This window comes from Lissotriton helveticus, chromosome 9 (genome assembly GCF_964261635.1).
Source record: "Lissotriton helveticus chromosome 9, aLisHel1.1, whole genome shotgun sequence".
In the NCBI taxonomy this organism is placed as follows: Eukaryota; Metazoa; Chordata; class Amphibia; order Caudata; family Salamandridae; genus Lissotriton; species Lissotriton helveticus.
Genome location: NC_136070.1, coordinates 232,564,477 through 232,580,927, shown reverse-complemented (window position 1 = coordinate 232,580,927; position 16,451 = coordinate 232,564,477). Strand labels below are relative to the sequence as shown.

Here is a 16,451-nt window from a genome sequence, read left to right as displayed (position 1 = left end):
TATTGCGGAGGCCAGATTAAAATTCATCCATTTTAAGATAATACTAGACTGGTACTGTTTCCTTGAAAAACTAACCACACTGGCCTGATCTAGACTTTGGAATGCTGGAGACGCAGACTCGTTGACTGTGATCTGCTGCAGGCATTTTAGCGATGTGCGACATTAAGAGATACTGGACTTCAGTTTGGAGCATGCTTAGGAAAAATCCAGACCTAAACATAGCGCACCGAGACAGATTTACCCTAATACATGACACAACAGACCTGCCCGAACTGTTCTCCCACCAAAGGAAATGGCTGGTGACTGCATAATCCTAACAAGTGCATCCTGAGGCATTGGCTTTCCCCACAATTGCCGACCACAGAAGAACAGATTACAAAGACATGTCGGCCAAGCTACAAGAAAAATCAGACGTGTTTTTAGACATGTGGTCATCAATCGTTAACATAGACACAGCAATTTGACTCTAACAAGGCCAAAGGACAAGAAAGACATCTTTCTCCTCTTTATCATAAGTGTGATGGAAGTTTGCTATATTGCTTGTATCAAAATATTTTTGCCTTCTAAAATATGTAAGGTGGTCCCACTATGAGGGATGTGGCACCTTGTGTTACTAAAGTGAACCCTAAATCAAAAACTAGGGATCTGAGAGCCAGGATGAAATTGAAATGACACATAGCAGAGACATCCCAACTCAGCAGACATCTGAAAGTAGTAATGATTGTCAATTCTTGCCTCCGTCCTGTTCCCATGGACCTTGTAAGGGACATGAACACCCTGGATGACAACTCATGCAGCTTCACAAACACTAATATACTTGTGTTTTGATAATTGTTTTTGCATATTTCTCATACTGTAAGAATGTTTTAAGCCTGAGAAATGGCGTTCGCGTAGAATTAATGTTTATTTCTTAGCAAGTGATTTGCCTGCGCTTTTAGTTACTATGCTATACTACTGCATTTATTGATCTTTACTTTTTCCTTCTTTTTTTCTCACTTTCTTTGACCTTTTCTCTATTTCTTATCTCATTTACTCCTTTTGCTTGTGTAGTTAAAGTGTTATGTCATAGTATTGCATCTTATATATGTATCACAGATTATTGAGTACTGATGTGTAGTTGTGAAACTTTGATTAAAATAATATAACCTAAAAAAGTACATGGTATGCATAAAAATGGAGGGCAATTATGCAGCGGGATTAGTGATGAAAACAAACTATTTTTTTAATATAGTGCTGCATATCAAACTTCTGCCATTTTTAAGCACAATACATAACAGGTTTTATGGTTGCACAGTGTATTGGTTCTCAGTTTACTAGTCTCATAAGGAGATAAGGTTGTGTTGCCTTACCAGGAATCATACTGGTGGCCAGAGTATCACAGGCAATATCTGCTGCAAGTGTTTACCTCAGTGAAACATTGCAGGAAATTGGGTTACTGGTTGGGGGGAAGTGGGGTGAAAGCCTACTTAAGCAGCAAACACAATCGGTCAAGATGAGTAACAAGCAAATCCCAAATTAACCTTTGCTCAACTCTCTGGTAGCTTGGCACAAATGCAGTCAGCCTTAACTTGGAGGCAATGTGTAAAATATTTATGCAGCACTTCAAACAATAATAAAGTGAAAACACAACATATGAAAAACCCCACACCAATCTACAAAACTCGAGTAACATTTTTAAAACCTTTGAGACCAAAACGACAAAAATCTAATCAGTAAAACCAGAGATATGCAATTTCAAAATTATAGGTAAAAGTAGTACCTAGAAGCAGCAAACCACAGTTTGTGTTATCTGGTTGCGCCAGACTGGGACAAAGACACAAGTTCAGGCCAACCACGATGGAGCACTGGCTGGATCACAGGGGCCAAGCTAGTCCTGTTTAACAATGTACCTTAAATTCTGACTGTGGAGCATTGCGAGATCCGCATAGTGGCGGTTTTGTGGAAGCTGCAAGGCTGTCTGGCTGAGCCCTGAATAGTCGTTGAGGATGCTGTTGAGGGCCTTGCAATGCGAAGTACTGTGTTGAAGATGCATTGTGCACCAGTAGTTCCTAGGAAACTATGGGCTGCAATGTTAGGTCCGGCTGTCAGGGATGCGATATGCTTCATCAGTTCTGCCCACAGGACTTTAGCTGGGCTGAAAGAGCACTATCAGGCCCACATCAAGGGTCCAGGGCTGACTGGTGTGGCACCACTTGAGGGCTACAGGTGCTGGGTTCAAGGTGGTTGCAGCCTTTTCTGTCCCTGATGCTCTGGTCAGGAGGCCAGCCAACTAGCCCTTACAGTCTCTCTGGTGGTATAGGGTTTCAGATGCAGGTCCAGCCCTTCTCACTCAGGCAGCAGGACAACAGAGTAGCAGTCTTTCTTGAAGAGCTGCACATTAGTCTTTGAGTATTCCACAGGTCAAGAGGTGTACTAAAGAGTTGGGTCTAAGGGTCCAATTTTTATACCTGGTGCTACCTATGAAGTAGCAAAGGTTCTGGAAGTTTCCACCCCCAGAGTTACTTGGAATTTCCTGCCTCCTTGTCCTAGCCCCAGCTTTTCTGGGGTCAAAAAGATTAATGTCTAACTAGGTGTGTGTGTGTGCGCACTCAGGAAAAGCCTTTGTGATATGCTGATGTTGTAGGTGACCGCTCTTTCCCCTCAAGTCACAGATGGCCCTTCCTGTTAACGCCTATTCCCCCTTTGTCTCACTGTATGGGAGCAATACACAAAGACAAACCGCCAGCTGCACCTAGTCATGTGACCCAGGAAACAGGCTGCAGGCACCAAATGGCTAGGACAAGAAAATGCTAACTTTCTAAAAGTACTCTCCCAAAGGGCACATTTCTCCTTCGCCCACCTTTCTAAAAGTGGCATTTTCAGAAGTGTGTTTTAAAATCCAATTTTAACATTACATGGGGTTTTTAATTGCAAATCTTTGGACACCAAACTCAATATTCCTACTTGTGTCCAATTGAAAGTTAACACTTATTAAAGATAATAAGGTAACCAACCCAATGTTATCTTATGGGAGAGATAGACCTTGAAGTGGTAACAAATTAATTTAAGAGTTTTTGACTACCAGGGCATATAAAACTATACACTGCACCCTTACAGAGAAAGATGCTCTCCCTATATTGACATGTTCCATACAAGTTTGTTTGTTAAATTTATTGTTAAATATACCTCCCAAATATTTATGGGAGTCCAAAACTCAAGTTTCATATAATGTGTGCCTAGCTAAAGGACAAATGTTTACCCTGATCTATGTAAGCTGGGTTTTATTAATATTGATAATAAGCCTATTGGTGTTCCTATTGATTTTAAAGGCGGGTAACTATCTGGGTAGTCCAACAGCAGTTCTATTTCGAACTGCAATATCATCCACATAAAGTAGTGCATTTATAGGGTTCCCATTGATTCGAGGGGGGGTTAGCTTGGACTGTTGCAACATCTTAATTGAAGCTGGAAATCACTTAGCAAAAAAGGAAATAACAGAGTGGCCATAACCTATTCCTTTTTTAGACTATTTATTACAGGTGTCCAACGAGTTCTTATTTGCCTAGCCATCAGGTAGCTTGGTGTGAAATGCAACAAGTAATGACAATACACCACACAGATTCCCAAAATTGCAAGCTTTGACTAGACGAAACCATGTTCTACTACACCATCAAACACTGAATCAAAGTCAACAAAGCAGACATATATTGTACTTTCCTCAGCAATTGTATGTGTAAATCGTGAACACATGTGGGAAGTGGCGGATTGCCCTCGTCAAAGCCCTGCTGGTTCCTTTGGTATTAATCCCAAACTGCCATACCAGTCTACTATGGTTAGTGACAAACTAGGTGCTAAAATCTTAAAGGCTTACATCTAGTATGTGAATTAAGATGAGGGATTCCAGATGTCCCCTTCTTTCTTAAGGATTGCAGTTATCAGTGATCCTTTGCAGCTTAATGTGACATTAGCTGTAATTTACATCAACTTTAAGTAGGGGTGCAAGAACCTTGTTATTTAGCAGTATCACTTATATATACCATATTACTGATCTGTCGGGGCCAGCAAATTTAGTCTTAATGAAGAAATACCATCTTTAATGGCCAACCCATTGAAAATATTACCTTCTATAGAGAGTGACCTTTCAATATGAAAGGTGAAGTCTGCTTACTCGAACTGTGTAGGGTGTAAGAGTGGATATCTAGTTATTTAAGTGTGATAGGCTGATGGCTTATTTTAAAAATCACATTTGAGAATGATTTAGAGTTTCAAAACTCCTGACCCTTTTATTTTCAGGGGACTTGGGGTAAAGGGAAACCGTTTTAAACACAAGTTCCAGCAAACAGATATTCTTTAACCAGTAGAAGTAGACAACCACATTAAGGGCCATTAAACCAAACCCTACTTGTACCGGCTACATAGTTTTCTAAATAAACAGCATTTTACAGGGACTCTGACTGCCATTAAAGGAGGGAATGTACTCAACTTCTTCCAGTCTTTTTCAGTGCATTATCTGAGCCAGGGGTGATTTGGTCTTTGATGGCATCACCAAGCTGGCAAATAAGAAACATAGGCTTGTACTCAGTCACTGTTAACTTTATGCCAATATACTAGCTACCCTAATGAATAGAGGAGGTTTGTCAGGAATAGTTGTTCCTGCCCCTTTTTGGATCAACTAAAACGGGTTAGATTTGTCTGAGGTTAAGTTGAAGGGGAGGAGGAGGGGTTTTATGGTGGTCTTCCGAGTCACTGTATTTTCAGTGTTGTGTGGAAATACTATTCAGAGCTGGAAGTGAGTAGAAGTGAAGTACTGAATTTCACTTCATATCTATTACTACAGGCTGCATTTATGGAGACACATCCTTTACAACGCATGCATTACTCCGCATGCCATTACCCCACATTATTTACACCGCAAAAACTTACAGCGCAGGGCTTTACACAGCGAACTGTTAAAACGCATTCCCCAAAGTAACACCCCTGTGGAGTCAGAATAGTAATTGCGTTGGAATGGGGAACGCGTTATGGATTGCATTGTAAATCCCTGCGTTGTAAAAGTTTTTGCAGCGTGAAAATGCGGGGTAATGGCAGCCGGAGTAAAAGCATGCGGGGTGTCCTATTCGCATTTATGTTGACAGTTACAGGTATGCATTTACGTATTTGAAAGTTTATTACAGTGTGAACATGATCTTTGCGGGTATCAGAGCGCTTTACAAACTTACAGAGAGCAGAGCAATAATAACAATAATATATTCTAGAACAAAAACTGGATACGGTAGTACCAAGAAAAAGGAGGGTACATTTTACAATGAGCAGATGAGATAAACTAATAGAAAAATAAAATTTATATATCTTAGTCAAGAAAACTACTTGCCCCAGGCAGTGTCGAGAAAAGGCAGGGTGATGTCAGGACTGATAAGTCCAAATCACTAAAGTTTCCGGTTAGAAGTAGTCATGAGTATGATTGAATAATCGGGCTAGGTATCTTAGGATGAAATGTGTTCATAAGGAGTACTTTTACTTTTTTCTTGAAGGATACAGTAGAGGGATTCATTCTGGCTTCAGTGGGCAGGGTGTTCCAAATTCTCAAGGCAAACCCAGAGAAAGATTAGTTGCACGGAAGTAAGGTGTTGGCGATTATGGATGATCTGGAGCCACGAGAAAGTTTGAGCTTCTCAGGTTTGGAAGTGGAGGGCTTGTGTCATGCAGGCACATTTTAGCTGGTTTCTTGCTTTGTAAGGGATCCAGTTAAGGGATTTCAGATCGAGGTGATGTTGTTGTTTCTTTTTTGAGTTGGTGATGAGCCTTGCAGCAGAGTTGAGTGAGGCCCTTAGAGGAGCCAGTTTGGATCTGGGCACTCCAGAGATGGTTGCACTTCCATAGTCCAACATGGGAGTCATAATGACTTGCACTGCATGCTGTAAGTCGTTGGGGATGGAAGGGTTTTAGTTTTCCTAGTATGTTAATTTGGTGATTAACTCTTTTGGGGGTGGCACGGATGTGCTTTTCCATGTTGAGGTTCTTGTCGAGAGTTAATCCCAGTGATCTCGCTGAGTCAATGACTTGTGGAATGCGGTTGAGGGCTGTCTGATGTTTTAACCATTCTTCAATGACAGGTGACTGGTTGGGAGGGGTGATTAGGAGGAATTCAGTTTTTGAGTATTTAGTTTGAGGTGATTGGATACTAGGCAATTTTGAGTGTTCTGTAGAGTTGTGGTGAGGGAGCTGATGTCTTCAGGGACGGAGACTTTTAAGTATAGTTTGGTATCGTCCGCATACATGTTGTAGTGGATGTTGGATGAACTCAGAATTTCAGATAGAGGCTCTATGAACAGGTTGAAGAGAGTGGGCGAAAGTGAGGAACCTTGTGGGACCACTAATGTGACCGAAGCGGTCTGCAATAGTGAGTGATTACCCTTAACTCTTTGAGACATGTTGTGGAGATAGGAGGTGAACCAGTTATGGATTGATGCTGTTAGCCCCATACAGTGTTCCAAAAGGTCTAATAGGTTGTCGTGCTTAACTGTTTCGAATGACAAAGATAGGTCAAGGAGGATAAAAAGTCAAGGCTGGGTCTAGTCCAGAATTTTAAGTGCATCATCCACTATGTGTTTCATAGCCGCTTTGGTGCTGTGCCCTGGGTGGTAGCTGATTGGAATTGGTCGATTTGGTTACAGAGTTGGATGTGAACACATTTTTCAAGGAGCATCACCAGGCTAGGAATATTGAAGATATGTCAGAAGTTGTTTAAGTCAGTTTGATCTGCTTTTGGTTGCTTTAGGATGGGGAAACCTGTCTGGACTTTAGACAGTCAGGGGTAGTGCCTTGAAGGAAGGAGGCATTGAGAATCTTGGTCCAAAGTGGGAGTATCGAGGGTATGATCTCCTTTAGGAAGCTGGGAGGTAAATTGTCATTGAAGTGGTTTGAGGGTTTCAGCATTGTTAAAATCTTGTGAATTGCACTTTTCTTAAAAGAGTTCCGTAAGACATTGTTTTCTGGGAATTGATAAGGGGAAATAAAGGGAACAGTGGTCCAGGAGGCGGAGAGGATGGTTTGAGGTGGGAGAAGACATTGTTCCAAGGCCGTCTGCAGATCATTTCTCATGCTTTCTGAAGAGAGTTGCTAGGATGCTGTTAATCAGAATTGTGACATACTGTGGGTTAGTAAGAATTCTTGTTGAGAGTTCAACTCGTTGACATGGTGCTATTGAGTTAGTCACAGCTTGTAAATATGTAGCAACCTGGAGACAATAGTTTTGGAAGCCTCTATTATGTACCCCTGCTCGCTCTGATGTACATTAAGATAAAGAATGCCAGCCAGGGATATTTTTCAATATTCTAAACAATTTTGATAGTAACATTTCCAGTGTCAGAGAAGACATCTTTCAGAGTGAAGTCCACAACAAACCCCATTGACTGTCTAAGATCCTCCAATTTAAAACTCATAGCCTTTGTGCAAGTCTGTAGAATTGTGTCTTTGTGGGTAGGCCTTCCTGGGCACCCAGAACTCAACCATCTAAAAAGCCAATTGTAATCCTTGCACAAGCAACTGGAAGAATGATGTAATACTGAATATGTGTATGAGCGAGCAAGGATAGAATTGTGCCTGTGGAGGTAGCCCTTCTGGCATTAGGGGAGGGTGCTGTTGCCGTAATTGGTAGGACGGCAAATCGAAACCACTTTTTTTTTAACTCGTTCTGAACTTGGAGGAAATAGCCTTGAAGATAATAACGACAAAGAACTGCCATGGAAGCAGTTTATTAACGTAGATCTACAGAGCCTCTTGGCAAGTTAACATCCTAGATATGGACCCGGTTGTTGAGACTGAGCTCATCGGCCTTTCAATTAACAGTCATACAGGTGCTACCTTCACGGCAATCATCTGTTATCGCCCTCCGGGGGCCTTCAGTGCCCAGCATCAACAGTCTACTTACTTCTCTTTCCAACATGGCGACTTCCCACAACAAGCTAATCATTTTAGGGGATTTTAATTTATGGCCGAATGGTCCTTTAGATACTGGACTGCACAATCTTTTGCTCTCCTGTGAGAGCGTGGGGTTACAACAACTAGTCAGGGAACCCACTCATAGAGCAGGGCACCGACTTGATCTTATCTTCTCCACCCCGCAGTTAGTACATTTAAATGATATCCTGCCCATGGGCTGGACTGACCACTCTCTCCTTAAATTCTATATCAGCTGTAAGGGAGCTAAATTGCCGGCATGCAGTACCTCCTCTGAAGTCATGTACAGAGACTGGAAAGCTCTGGAAAGGCGGAGAACTACTGGTGTCGTGTTCCAAGTGGAGGACAGTTTCTCTCCAAATTGTCCAGCTGAGGATAACTATGAGGCCTTCCGTCTTAGGATAGCGACAACTATTGACTCCTTAGCTCCACTAAAAAAATGTAAGCACAAGGGTAGAGTATCAGCTCCTTGGTTCGACGACTCTCTAAATGCCCTTAAACTGGCCTGTAAGCAGGCTGAAAGAAAATGGAGACCGGGTTACCTCGATGCTAACAAGCAACTCTGGAAAACCAAACTTTTGGAATATAAAACCGCGATTATGAAATCCAAGTCCGCTTACTATTGTTCCACAATTTGTACAGCCGCCAACAGTTCCAAAAGTATCTTCCAGATTTTGAATAACCTTACCCACCCTGACTGCGCAAAAAAATCAATCCCTCCCACTCAATCCCTTTGCGACAATCTTGCGCTGTTTTTCAAAGAAAAAATTGAAATTATTATTCGAAACCTGAGCATCTCCCCCACTCTGGTCGGCTCCACTGGCCCTGAGGGCGTCTTTATTGATCATGGAGTGGCGAGCCCAGGGTGCCAGATTATGGACCACTTGTGGGAGTTTCCCTCTATGACTGAGGTAGAATTTGACAGACTGGCTCAAGGGATGTCTTCGGGCTCTCCTCTTGACCCTATTCCTGCTAAAAACTGGAAGGCTTCCGGAGAGGAACTCTTTCCCACTCTCCGCAGGATTTGCAATCAGTCCCTAAGCAGTGGCCTAGTCTCTGCCCCTTGGAAGCAGGCTCTCATTAGGCCACTGTTAAAGAAACCCTCTCTGAACCCTGAGTGTCTACAGAACTATCGACCAATCTCCCTGTTACCATTACCGGCAAAAATTACCGAGCGCTGGGTGAGCTCTTGTCTCTCCGTACATCTGGAGCAGAATCATTTTCTGGACGAAATACAATTCGGCTTTCGTCCAGCCCATGGCACTGAAACAGCTTTACTTACTGCCATGGAGGACCTTCGTATGCGTGCAGACAGGGGCCAAGCAGTAGCCTTGATCCTGTTGGACCTGTCTGCCGCATTCGATACGGTCAATCAGGTGATTCTATTGGAGAGACTAAGAGAGGCCGGGGTGGGCGGCACTGCCCTGCATTGGTTTCACTCCTTCCTGCGGGATAGGAAGCAGGCTGTGTCCCCCCCCCCGTTTCAATCTGCCTTCTCCCCGGTGATCCATGGGGTGCCTCAGGGCTCGTCCATCAGCCCGATTTTATTTAACGTCTATCTAAAACCACTGATTACGTTAATAAAATCCCACAGGCTAAAGGCAATTAACTATGCCGACGACACTCAGCTCATCCTCTCTTGGGAGGGCGAGGAAGCGATTCCTTTGGAGTCGTTTCATGACTGTCTGCGAGATACGGCTGGCTGGCTACACAAAAATTCCCTACAGTTCAACGCCTCTAAAACCGAGGTTCTGTCCTGTGCCGGAAGTCGGATTCCACGCCCGTTCCCGGCGGAGTTTTGGCCCCCTGAAACCTTGGAAAAGCCACAGCCGGTCACCACTGTTCGCAATCTTGGGGTTATGATGGACAACAAACTCAGCATGGAAGCCCAGGTTGCGAAAACAGTGTCCACCTGCTCCGTCTTTATTCGATCACTTCGCAAGATCTTGCCACTCCTTCCCTCACAGGCCCGGGCCTTAATAGTCAGGTGCACCATTCTTAGTCGCCTTGACTATTGCAATGCGCTTTTGCTTGAGGCCCCGTCTGTGCTGCTAGACAGACTCCAAAGAGTTCAAACTGCTGCTGCCAAACTGGCCTTGGGCTGGCCTAGGAGATCCTCGGCCACCGCGGCTTTGGCCGAGCTTCATTGGCTCCCTATGAAACAGCGAGTTGCTTTTAAATCTCTCTGTCTTGTTTTTAAGGCTTTGCATGGAGTCGGGCCCGGCCCCCTGCAATCGATGTTTGACTGGTACATTCCAACCAGAGCCCTCCGATCTACAACGGCCTGTCTTGTCAAAGTACCAAGATTTAAAAAAGTCAGGACAGGAGGAAGATCTTTCAGGGTTGCTGCAGCGAAACTCTGGAACAGCTTGCCTTTGGATGTCCGTCAAACAAGTGAACTGCTCCCTTTTAGGAAACGGGTTAAAACTTGGCTGTTTCCAAATTATTAGCCGCTGCTTATTCAACTGTTGTTCTCCCAGTGCATCTCTCTTAGGAGCTATCTCAGCGCCAGGATACCTGTAAGGTGATAGCTGCGCTATATAAATGTTTTAAATAAATAAATAATCCAGGCACTGCTGAAATAAGTGAACGTGTCTTTTGACTTGACAAGGATTGTGCAAAGAAGCCCAGATCAAAATCGTTAGTCATTGAATGTAGATTGAATAAAAAACTACAATTTGCAGATTATATCAGTAAGAATTAGATTTTAGCTTCCATTCGGCTTTTTGGGCGTTGAGCTTGTTGTGTTTTTTCCATGGATCCCAGCAGACACAAATATTGATTGAAGCCCCCTGTTTTTTGTTGCTGCTTGTATAGTCTTGTATGTCAGTGCCACTGGGCACACAGTGAACCAGGTTCACTTGAGAAGAGAGCTTATGAATAAATATTGGACAAAAACATGTTAAAGTAAAAATAAAATGTTCTGTTCATAGACCTATAATCTTCAATTCTCAGAAAACCTTGTGCAGCAAAAGTAAATAGAATGCTATTTCCCAATATCTTTGAATAGTCTTTTGATCTCTGATCTCATCAGCATAGAAGTTAACTGGGAATACTGTTTGACCTAATGCAACATGGTCTGTGGAACGGATTGAAGATCATATTATATTGAAAGGACTGTAAACATTGAAATGTAAATTTTTTGGTGTTTTTGTGGATACCTTGTGTACTTATGGAGCACGAGGCTGTGTCATGAAATATTATTCTGAAGATACTTGTACTCTATGAAAATGCCAGGATAAAGATTTTAAAAATACTGACATATAATGGATTAATACCGGTTTCTAAAAGAGGCTGTCTGATCCTAATAGTGCCATCTCTCTCCATAGATCTCCCCTGTTCTCAGAGACTTCTTGGAACGAATGTTGACAAAGGATGCCACCGAACGAGCAACTGCACAGGAACTCCTGGACCACCCGTTCCTACTTCAGACGGGACTTCCAGAGTGTTTGGTGCCCTTGATCCAACAGTACCGAAAGCGCAACTCTACCTGTTGACCAGCGGATGCTGTTTTGGAGTAGACCTCAATGTGTGCGAATAGGAACTTGATGAACTTTGAATGCTGCCAGAGAAACACTGGATATTCTTGCTATGAAAAAAAAAGTTGCTCATACCTGCACCTTCCGGAAAACCACAAAGTTGTGAAAGTGTTTCCCGTTTTCTTCGCCTGATGTACGTTATAAGCCAAATCTTGGATCGTGGTTTCCACTCATGGAATAGTTTACATTCTGCAGGGGTTGTCCGCGGTCCATTGTCCAGTCGTGCTGAGGTTCCATGTCATGGACATAATGTTGTGTTGTATATGAAATGTTGCTGCTGCTTATGGCTGAATATTTTAACTACTGACTTTGAACTGAATTAGCCATCCACAAATGTGATTAACAAAACGTAGTTTTACACTGGAGTTTTTCCCCATCACAAAAATTAAACTGGGCCCATAGAGTTTTAAGCTATGTACAGTGGGAAGGCAACGTTTTGAGGCATGGGTGATTAAAAAAAATATTCTCTACAGGTTTGCACCTGTGGGTGCATAACTAGCTGCATTTCTGCCCTCTGTGAGGGATTTGAGGACTTTTCTACCATCTTCTTCAGACTGCTTCAGACTGCATCATCTCTTTTCAGTGAGGTTGTTGAAGAGGATGGCCTTGGGTGCAGGCGCAATACTCTTCTCATTTTGGCATACATACTTGTATCTGACACAGAGTGCTTCACAAAGATCTCGGCTCATGGTAATGCACTAAGATGGGCAGTTCTATTGAGACATGCAGGTGTGACTTATATTTTAAAAGCATCCAAAAAATGTGGTGCCTCTCTATACATTTGCGAGACTCTTACTCTACTAAAAAAATGTGTTTTGTTTTTATGTATCTGCCTTTTAATGGACCGCTTAGTAGCCCTGTGATCTGTCATTTGGTGTCCTGTTAAAGTTTTAGCATGGTTTCTTACTTAGAATTCTAAAAGATATTGCAATATACAGAGTTTACCCCATTTCAGGTGTAAATGTAAAATGACAACCTTGGTAGTAGAGAGAAGGAAAGGATGGGCGTTGTTTGCTATCCATGTGAGTGCATCTTAAATAACCACGTTGCAGTAACCTTGTGGAAGGTTGGCATCACACTGGCATTGCACCACACAGGATCAAAGTTAACAGGACACCCAAAAGTCACCTTAAATGCAAATCCTGCTTTTGTGCCTGTTGAGACTAAGACACGTTGTGGGCACATTACAGTGGAAACCACCTTAAGGTAGCTGCTCGGCATTCATATATAATGTCTAAATCAATTCTGGGCAACAGAGGGCGGGCAGAGCAGTTCACCAGATTACCAGAATAGCTGTAATTCCTTGGAAATTAATCCACACGTCGCAAAATCAGATGCACCATATTCCACTTTTTACATCCCGTCTGAGTCACAGGGTGGACTGTCCCTGTAACGTTTGTGATTAAGACAATCTCATTGGCTGGGACATTGAATGACATGCCACTCACGTAACTCTCTGTAAAATCAGAGTGACCAATATGCATGAAATTACTTGTTTGGGGTTCTGGTGCGCCCGCAACGGAGTCTTAAAAGTTCCCGCAAGCCCTAATGATGATGACTACCAAATGACAAACAAGCACAGTTTTAGATGATGACGGGCAAGTTGGCAATTCATTGTGCTGTTCCCCAAACACAATCCAGGAATTATTTGACTTGTTTTCCTTAGACAGCATCTACAACTTTTGTAAGCACATTTTAAACTCTTTAAAAAATATTTTATTTGTGCTCTATTTATTAAACCTTTCAGCACTGCTACTTTGGGTACAGTCTGTTTTACATGTGCCATTTTGTGACACCATCTTCATTGGTAGCTTTAGCAGTGCAGCCATTTTTAATGATGATTGACAGAGCATCTTCGTTCATGAATTGTGTGATATCTGTGGAAGTTGCTCAATGCAATAACATATAAATTCTTTTATCGCTGCAGAAGATAAATAAAACATCAGAAGAGACTTTTGCAAGTTTGCACTAGTTGCTGCTCTAATCATCGGAAATAATATGTATGTTAATACTGCTGTTTTAAATAAACTTGCGTAGCAGACTAAACTTCTATCATGGTCAAATAAAAAAACAAAAGACAAATATGATGGAGCCATAGGTAGTTCATCGGTTTGGAGAAATATCTACTTCATGCTCGCTGATCACCCTTCGTATTTTAAAGACCGGGGAGTTTGCGGGGAACAAGGTTGGTGTCGCTGGGTTGACATTTACATCTAGAGGCACAGTAGTTTGTGAGTTCTCCCTGTGTAATCAGTCCCATAGATGTTTTGTAATTGAGCAAGTCTTCCATTTAAAGACCATAGTCTTTTTTTCCTTTCTACTATAAACAAACCGTTCCAGAGAGCACTATTCTAGAGGGCAGAAACCATTACTGAGCTTCATTATGTCTGGTAGGCACTTCCAGCGAGCTTTGTTTCCTGTTAAACTGTCAAATATTAACCCAAAACACCTCTTTGCACAGAGTGGAAATATAGAAAACCAAAGAATCGGATGAGGTGAAGATAATGAGCTAGGATTTTTCAGAGAGACAAAGCCAAATGGTAGTTTGTTGTGTTGTTGAGTTAAAGAAAAGAATAAATATTTCAAAAACAATACAGTATCTTAACAGAAGAGGCGCTGTCTTGTAGGAAACCGGCTTCCAGGGGGTTCCAAAAGACTAGAAGCTGTCTCCTGAAAAGGGTAGTCCAGGGGCTCCCTAGGCATAGCCTTGCTTCATCTTTGGTAGTACAAGACAAGAAGGGACTTCTTAAGGATTTTGGGGACCTCAAGTCAAGCAGCATGTGAGGCCCCTTGCCCAGAACAACTCTGAATTATTTGTATCCATTTCCAGCTCATTCATGCCTCAGCAAATTTAGCTGGATCATTGACAGTGGTCTTCCTTGGCCAGGCTACATCTAGAGTCAACCATGGAGCAAATAGCCTCTGGCTTGCAAGCACTAGAGAAACCAAGACTAGCAGCCTGAGCAAACCTGCTCCATAATGGACTGGTGCCTCACCTTCTGTGCCTGTGCATGCAGAGGGTGCCTTTTAAAGGTTAGAATGCTTGCCGAATCTAACCAAAACCAAATTGGTATTTTTTTTACCTCTAGCTCTCAGGCAGGGGCCGGACATGACGGACAGCCTGAGATGACGCAAAAGAAGAAAGTAAGTAAACAAACTGGTTATTATGTAACTCTTGAAAGGTGGCGGCCCTGAGTCAGAGCCTACTTTGCCCGTGCCTTAAAAACATCTGAGGCCAAGCTAGGTCAGTCAGTCAAATAACTTTATTCGATTAAAATGAATCATAAAATTTCACAGAAGTCAAAAAGGTCAATTGCTACACAGTTTCTTGAAATACAAAGTGTGGTCCAAACAAGAGTATTTAGAGGAAATAATATAAAAATAATAACAAAAATCCTGTAAAAGTTTTGAGGGAAAAATTTGAGAAAAATTGAAAATAATAAGCACAATAATTTTTATTAACAGTTAATGGTAACACATGTAGGATAGTCAATCTATGAAAAAGTGTTATTCTGTTTCTGTTTCAGAACCGTGAAAGCACAAACGGCATTATAAATAATCATAACATTCCCTTAAACCAGTACATAAAAAAAGTTTCAAAGCTGCCCTGTTGTAGTTAACTACAAAGATAACTGCAGTAATTAGAGCTCTAATCCCCTAATTACTTTTGTATAAAAACAATGTACCCATATAAATTTGGAAAATGCTAAACAGATTGTAAGTGTTAAAAGAAAATCATGGGTGGTCACTTTGTATGAACTTACATTTTCGCAATATCTGTTGCACAGTTCTACTTGGCTCCTCATAAAATGTACAAAATAATAAAAAATGCATTGTTCTGAATTGGACAATTGTTTAATGTGGTAAACCAATAATTCTCCCTTGATAATGAGACAACGCAATAAATAATGTTTACACCTCAACTGTGGTAAGACAAATCTGTGCTGAGACCCTCAACCCAGTCTTCACAGCCAGCAAAAGGATCACATTCAGGCACCTTACCCCGCTCACATTGGCGGACCATTTCATCATACACATCTGCATCAACGCTCCTGAATCCTGCACACTAAAGCCAGCCATCAATATCAGTCACAACTGGAACAACATAGCAGAAGTGGACTTGACCCACACCCACCGATCCAACCAGCCTGCCCTCACATGCAACCTACAGAACAACCTAAACACTTTCAGCAACTGTTTCTCCAACTGCGCCAACAACTTGGCCTCCATGAAGAAAATCAAGCATACTAGAACTTATGCATCCTGGTACGTAGAATGCCTAAGAGATTCCAAGCTCTATTGCAAACAACTAGAAAGAAGATGCAGAACCCGCCAAGATAACACCTCTAGAGATGCCGGCAATCTATACTCTATATGTACCACGAAATAGATCAAAGAATCCAGGAAAGCTGCCCTCGTGCTAAGACTAAAATCCTACTCCAACTCCGGCAAATAACTTTTTAACATTGTCCGAGAATTCACCTACCCAAAGGCATACACCAAAACCATCCCATTCTCATTCTCACAGAACCTCTGTGACAACCTCTCTGACTTCTTCCCCAACAAAATATTCAAGATGCACACCAGCTTCACTCTCAACCCACCATCGAAGACATCATCACACAACCTCTTACCACCACAAAGAATGCCCACATTTTAACGGACTGGAGCCCTCTCAACCCAGAAGGGACCGCAAGAATTATGCTGACCATCTATTCAGGGTCCCCGTCAGGCCCCTGCCCTCGCCATATATACATCTGGGAAGAAAACTGATCAGAGGCAACCTCACCACCATCCACTCCTCCATCCTTAGCGGAACCGTCCCGGATAGCCAGGAACGCGCAGACGTCCCAGCTTTCCTAAAGAAACTCTCAGCTAATCCGAAAGAACTCTGCAACTACAGACCCATCTCACTCCTGCCTTTCCCACCCAAAGTCCTGATCAACCGGCAATTCTCTGCCCATCTAGAACAGC

General features: G+C 42.4%; 1 protein-coding gene across 8 annotated transcripts in view; it reads left to right on the top strand.

Moving 5' to 3' along the window:
- PAK6 (p21 (RAC1) activated kinase 6) overlaps positions 1–13,559 on the top strand; it is a 387,653-nt gene extending 374,094 nt beyond the window's left edge. For all 8 annotated transcript variants that reach the window (XM_078659784.1, XM_078659785.1, XM_078659782.1 and 5 more), the window contains one exon: positions 11,268–13,559. In XM_078659784.1, coding sequence (XP_078515910.1) covers positions 11,268–11,435 — 168 coding nt within the window. In that variant the 3' untranslated portion in view covers positions 11,436–13,559. The remainder of the gene's footprint in view (positions 1–11,267) is intronic.
- Positions 13,560–16,451: the final 2,892 nt, after the last annotated feature.